Genomic DNA, 5,923 nt, shown 5'->3' with positions numbered 1-5,923 from the left:
CCCAGGGGGGAGGAGAGAGGGGAGGAGTGGACAAGGGTCCGGCTGCAGCTGGTCGAGCTGCGCCAGGCCTGGAAGCTGCTCAGGTTCCTGGTTCCCACCCGGGCCAAGAGTGACACCTGATCCCAGGGGATTGTGAAATGGCCTGAGGTGGCAGCCAGCCCGCGGTGGCCCCTGAGCCCCCTCCGCGCCCGCCGGCGCGGCCCCACCCCTACCCCACGCCCCCCGAGCGCGTGGTTAAATCCCGGCATCCGGGTGGCGGCTCACACCTGCACCCCGCCCCAGCGCAGCACCATGCCCGCCAGCCACCCGGGTCCTCTCGCCGTCGCTCTCCTCCTCGGCCTGCTGCTGCTCGGCCTCCCCCGAGTCCCAGGTGAGCGGGGCGGGGACAGCCCTGGCGCCCAGAGGGGCCGCTCCAGGAGCGCCAGGACGGCCCGGCCAAGGCGCACGTAGCCTCTCTGGGAGCTGGAGAATTGGGGATTCCTGGGGCAGAAGTGGGGAGACCCATGAAGACTAAAATTTGAGGATTCCGTGGTTCCTGAAGGTGGTGACCCTTAGAGCTTAGGGTGTGGGGTCCAATGTGCTGGAGGAGGGGGAGACCACTGAAGGCTGAAATTTGGAGCAGAGGCTCTGTGCTAAAGGTGGAGACTTGGTGGCCGGTGGGGGGACCCTCTGCCTAGACGTCGGAAGCTCCTGGATGTTCAGCTCTGTGGGGCTCCCCTAAAGATTGAGGGATCTGAGGATGAGGGTTAGGTAACCCCCCCGTACTTCCAGGTGTCGGGGCCCCCAGGCCTGGAGGTGGGGCCCTCTGAAGGCTGTAAGGGGGGCGCCCAGGGCCAGAGACTGAGATATCCTTGGAGCTTGAGATCTGCGGCCCTGGGAGCAGGAGGTGGGCGTCCTCCGGGACTAGGGCCCCGCGCCCACTGACCGTGCGCCTCCCAGGCGGAGAAGCGGAGAAGAAAGGCGTGTGCCCGCAGCTACAGGCAGACCTGAACTGCACGCAGGAGTGCCTCTCCGACGCCCAATGTGCCGACAACCTCAAGTGCTGCCGGGCCGGCTGCGCCACCATCTGCCACCTGCCCGACGGTAACCCCGGGGCGCCCAGGGCGGGGCGGGGAAGGGCGCGGTGGGCTGGAGGAGGCAGAGCGCCGGGATCGGGGCACAGGGCCCCCAGCCAACCCCAGGGAGCCCTGAAGAGTCGAGGCGGATGGAACCAGATCCGCCGCGTGCTTCCTCGCGGGGCCCCGGGGAGCCAAAGGCGTCGCTGAAGCTCAGCCAGGGGGGTGGGGGGTGGGGGGTGGGGGGCAGGAGGTCCCCCACCCCTGGCTGGATTCCATTCCCTGGTGCGTGACGGGCTTCCGGGCAAGCGCCAGCCGGGACGGTGTTCCCGGAGGTCAAGGCACCCGTTTCACAGGTTCCTCCCTGGCGGGTTGGAGCCGCGGGGAAGCCCAAGGGCTGGCGAGCAGGCTGGCTCCCAAGACCTGGGGCGCCCAGCCCTCTCGGAGTCCCTCCCCTGGGGCCTCCCGCAGCTCTGGGGGAAGGACTTGGAGCGCCTGGCCTAGCAAGACTCCCCGGATTCCTCTGTCCAGACGGAAAGAGACTTTACACATTAAGGAGAGCGCCCAGCCTATCCTAAAGATGTGGTTGTGAGTGTCAGAACAGAAAGGCTCTTGCCCAACGTCACCCGTCACTCCATGGTTCGGCGGGAGTCATAGTGAGGGGCTTCAACTTTTGCCCCTTCTGGAAGGCTGGTCAGAAGGAAATCAGGACTCCTCCCTGAACACCCCTCCTCTCTTCCTGTATTTAAAACAATCTCTTCCACTCTAAATATTGAGAGCGAGAACTATGCGAAAGCGCTGGTGGTCCACAAAAGGTCCTTGGTAGAGCTCACTCTCTCCCCCAGGCTATGGGGACGCTCATCAGAGCAGGGGGTGGCCTTAGACAACATGAAATTCAAGCTTCTCATTTTTCACAGGGAAAAACTGAGGACTAGAAGCAGGGATATGACCTGGGGCACCAAGCTGTTGTGATTACTGGTCTTTAGCCAGAATACAGCCCCAGGGATTTTCCCTCTCTGTTATTTCTCCCAAGATGCCAGTAGGTGCTGGGATGGTTTGTAACTAGAGACCTCAGACTTAGGAGCCAGGAGGTGGGAGGCAGAGGGCAGCTGCTGGGTCTGGAGGCTTCTAATCGAGCACAGAGAGGAGGATCAGAAGGAGAGGTGAGGACTGAGAAAGAAAGAGAGAGGCAGACAGACAGACAGATGAGTAAGGCAGAGGGGGACAGAAGGCATGCCTACTGTTAGGTGCAGTCTTTGCTTTTTTTTTTTTGGTCTCAGATGGACAGACTGAGGCAGGAAGAGGGATGGGGCCAGATGGCTTCCTGAACTAGAATCTTAGTTCTGCCTATCTGCTAGCTGTGCGATCCTCAGCAAGTTGCTTTACGTCTCCGAGCCTCTGCTTTCTCGTCATCAAAATGGGAATGATAATCCTAAACTTTGTGGGACTGACATGGGGGCTAAATGAAATAACACACAGAAAGTATCTCTGTAGAGAGTAGATCCTCTATCCACAGTGGCGTGTTTTGTCAGTAAGACGTTCCTGATTCCCTTTTGTCCTGGGGAAGCCCAGTGTCCAGACCTCCTGCCCTTCTCAAGGGAATGGATTTCTCTGTGCTAGGAAGTCAGCCACTCCTGTCCTGTGCAGCTGATCAGCCAGTTCTGTGCCTGTGTTTGACCTTTGGCTGGGCTTGCTCTTGGGGCTCCTGGGAATTGAGCCCAGCTCCCTTATCCTTGACCGAGGAAGTGTGTGTGTGTAAATGGACGGTCACAGACTGGGCTCAGGTCTTGGTTTTACTTCTACCAGCAGTGTGGTGTTGGGTCATTCCAAAATCAAGGATGGAGGGAGGAGGAGGGGCTTGCGGGCGGTTTTCCTAGGCACCCCCAAGATCAAGACCAGCAGGCAGCTGTCCACTTTGTGACACGGGGAGGGTGGTGGGAGATCATGTTGTGGACAAGTGTTCATCTGGCATCCTCTCTGCCCGCTTCCCCTTGCTCCTTTTTCTCTCCAGAAAAGCAGGGTTCCTGCCCCAAGGTGAACACTGACTTCCCCCAGCTTGGCCTCTGCCGGAACCAGTGCCAGGTGGACAGCCAGTGTCCTGGCCTGTTGAAATGCTGCTACAATGGTTGCGGGAAGGTGTCCTGTGTCACTCCTGTCCTCTGAGGTAGGTGGGGGGCGAGAGCGGAGGGGAAGTGCAAGGATGTCTCGCTGTAAAGGTGGTTGAAAAGGAGGGCCTGGGCAAACAGACCTCTGCTCACTATCTGTCCATTTCTTTGCTTTCATGCCCTCAACACATCTCTGTTGAGCATCTGTCATGCGCGGTGCACTGCTCTGGGTACTGAGGATGATCCATGAGTGAGCGAATCACACACAGATTTCTCTCGGATGGGGTTTATGTGCTAACGGACGATAAAGAAAAAGACATTAGCGAGTATATTCTGTAGAATGTTCAAGGGAGGAAAGTGTCCTGGAGGAAAAGGAAACAGAAGGGGGATGGGAGTGCTGGGGTGGGGGTGGGGCAGGGTGGGCAGGAAGCAGGGTTGCCATTTTTGTGTTTGTTTGTTACAGGGACCCTCAGGGAAGGCCCTACCCAGAAGACAGCATTTGAGCACTGACTTGCCAGAACTTGAGGGAGGGGGCTGTGAGGATGTCTGGGGTGGGGGGGGGTGCGTTACAGGTGAGGGCCCACAGGTACAAAAGCAGGAGTGTCCCTGCTGTTTCAGGAAAAGCCAGGAAGCTGGAAGGGAGCAGGGAGGACACAGAGGAAGGTCAAGGGTAAGTGGAGCAGCTCCTGAGGGGCCTGAGAGGTCACTATAGGACTTTGGTCTTGACCCGGAGATGTTGCCTCCATGGAAATGGACATGCTCGGGCTTAGATTTGAAAAGCGCTGCTCTGGCTGTTGGGTGGAGAGTAGACTGTTGGGGGGCAGGGGCAGAGGCAGGAGACCAGCTGGGAGGCTCCTGTGGGAGGCCCCGGAGAGATGACAGACCAGGGAGCCAAGTGGCTGGGTTTCGGACATACGTGAAGGTAGATGGGACCGTATTTGCTGATGAATTGGGCTGTGAGGGAAAGAGAAGATTCACTCTGTTTCCTTGGCGGGCACCCAGAAAGTCATCAGTGGGAGGAGCAGCTGTGTCCCGAGAGGAGACCGTGGCCAGTGGCTGGAGGGGGAGGGGAGGTGGGAAGCTCTTTGCACGTGGCCAGTGGGAGGCTGAAGACTGGCTTTTCAGGACATGTGTGGCAGGCAGCAAATGTGTATTCGAAGTGTGCTGAGCCCGTGCTCCGTGGCGGGCTGGGGCTGTGTTCGGCCACCTCTGCTGGTTCTGTCCCTGCAGGGGAAGGATTGTGGAGCCTCTCTTCCCCTGCCTGCAACTAGAAATAAAACAATACTAAGTCCTAGAGTAAGTGTGAGTAAGTCAAGAAATACAAGACCCAAAGCACATGTTTGGTTGGCCCATTGGGAGATCCAGCACTGTGCCAAGGTCTCTGTGTCAGGTGCTGGGACAGAAGGGGACCACGGCCCTTCCTCACAGAGCAACCCTGTGGCTGAAGCAGGGACACTCCCAGGGAGGGAAGGGCTGAGTGCTGTGGGAGCAGAGGAGGAAAACCTCATGGGGTGGGAGGGGTGGGGCGGTGGTGGGAGAGAGCAGGCTTGGCAGAGGGATGACCCTGGGCCCGTCCTCGAGGATGGACCGAAGGTCGGTACTGCGGCGACACAGGAGGAACAGGAACCCGGGAGCGCCCTCTGGTTGAAATATTGTTGATCGTGGGCTAGCGTGATAAGCCCTCAGCCCAGGGACTGACAGGTCACTGGTGGGACCGAGTATTGCACAGATGGGAAGACCGAGACCACCAAGAGGGGAGGATGTGCCCAATGCCCCGTGGTTGCCATTTCAAGGGGTCCTTTCAGTGCCTGAGCGGGAACCACGGTCTCCCGAGGGCCCAGAGCTCTCCAGCGATGCCAGCCATCCCTTGCCTCCCTGAGAGCCAGCAGCATGGCTGGACTTCGTGGCCAGGAAGACCCGGGCTCAGACTTCAGCTCTGACACTTACCTAGCTTTTACCTCCCTGAGCTGCAATCATTATGCTTATAAAATGGGATCAATAGGATCTCCTTGACCAGCTAATCCCAGCTTACCCTAAGAACGGAGGCACAGCAGAACCTCCTGGTGGTAGAGGGACTCGTAGGGAGGCGAATGACGATGGTCCCTCAGGAAGGCCCCAGCGGTCGGTTGGGCTGTGGTGACCTAGGTAGGTCCCAGGACGGTCTGAAGCAGAGGAGGTGAGTCTAGGACCTGCAGAGATGTGTAGGCAGAGCCCCCAGGCCTCAGGAAGGCAGGGCTTTGCTGGTGTGTAGTGGAAAGGGAGAGCAGGGGAGCTTTGGTCCAGAATTTAAGCTCCAGGTCCTCTTGGCTAGTATTTTGGATATTGTCGTTGATGTATTAATATGATTTTCTTCCTCCAGCTCCAGCCACCACAGCCCAAGGAGTGGGGGAGTGGAAGTTTCTGCCCGGCCTTGCCTGGCTCCAGCCCAGCTACCGTCCCCTCTTTCTGGCCGCTGTATTCCCTCCAGAGCTGAGCAGTGCTTCTTCCTTTTCCAGCCAATAAAGTGACCGCTTCCAGCACTGGGTGCGGGGCATGGCCTCCATTCTTAATCATTCTGTCCCTGCCTCCCCTGACTCTGGGTTGAGGTGGGGCGCCCAGGTCATCCGGGCATGAAGTCCAGGGCGGGATCAACTCTGAAACAATGAACATACATTCAGGGCTCGGCTTGCATAGTAGCACTTTTCCCGGGAGGTTGGGGGTTACCCTTTCCCTGCGAAGGAGATGGAAGAGAGAACAGGCTCAGAGACAGGTGGAATGCTTCCA

At 58.7% G+C, this 5,923-nt stretch overlaps 1 protein-coding gene across 2 annotated transcripts; it reads left to right on the top strand.

The window, feature by feature from the left end:
- The first annotated feature begins 242 nt into the window (after positions 1-242).
- Positions 243-5,679, top strand: WFDC2 (WAP four-disulfide core domain 2). Of its 2 annotated transcripts, XR_004076311.2 has the most exons (5): positions 243-370; positions 940-1,083; positions 3,067-3,219; positions 3,779-3,830; positions 5,520-5,679. XR_004076311.2 is itself a non-coding variant. In XM_006735281.3 (4 exons), the coding sequence occupies exons 1-3, from the start codon at positions 292-294 to the stop codon at positions 3,216-3,218; spliced, it is 375 nt and encodes a 124-aa protein (XP_006735344.1). In that variant the 5' UTR covers positions 245-291; the 3' UTR covers position 3,219; positions 5,520-5,679. The 2 variants fall into 2 exon arrangements, 1 of the variants encoding a protein (XP_006735344.1); XM_006735281.3 differs by lacking the exon at positions 3,779-3,830 and having other exon boundaries at positions 245-370.
- Positions 5,680-5,923: the final 244 nt, after the last annotated feature.

The sequence above is a fragment of the Leptonychotes weddellii genome, unplaced genomic scaffold, assembly GCF_054177405.1.
Source record: "Leptonychotes weddellii isolate Sample4059 unplaced genomic scaffold, ASM5417740v2 HiC_scaffold_1963, whole genome shotgun sequence".
NCBI classification, from domain to species: Eukaryota; Metazoa; Chordata; class Mammalia; order Carnivora; family Phocidae; genus Leptonychotes; species Leptonychotes weddellii.
The sequence above is the reverse complement of the archived record's forward strand: the minus strand, read 5'-3'. Positions and strand labels throughout refer to the sequence as shown.

Excerpts from the sequence above, each read along its gene's own strand:
- WFDC2 (XM_006735281.3), top strand. The coding sequence starts at position 292 with ATGCCCGCCAGCCACCCGGGTCCTCTCGCCGTCGCTCTCCTCCTCGGC. Across the intron at positions 371-939 it reads CGGCCTCCCCCGAGTCCCAG|GCGGAGAAGCGGAGAAGAAA; the intron begins GTGAGCGGGGCG and ends TGCGCCTCCCAG. Across the intron at positions 1,084-3,066 it reads CATCTGCCACCTGCCCGACG|AAAAGCAGGGTTCCTGCCCC; the intron begins GTAACCCCGGGG and ends TTTTCTCTCCAG.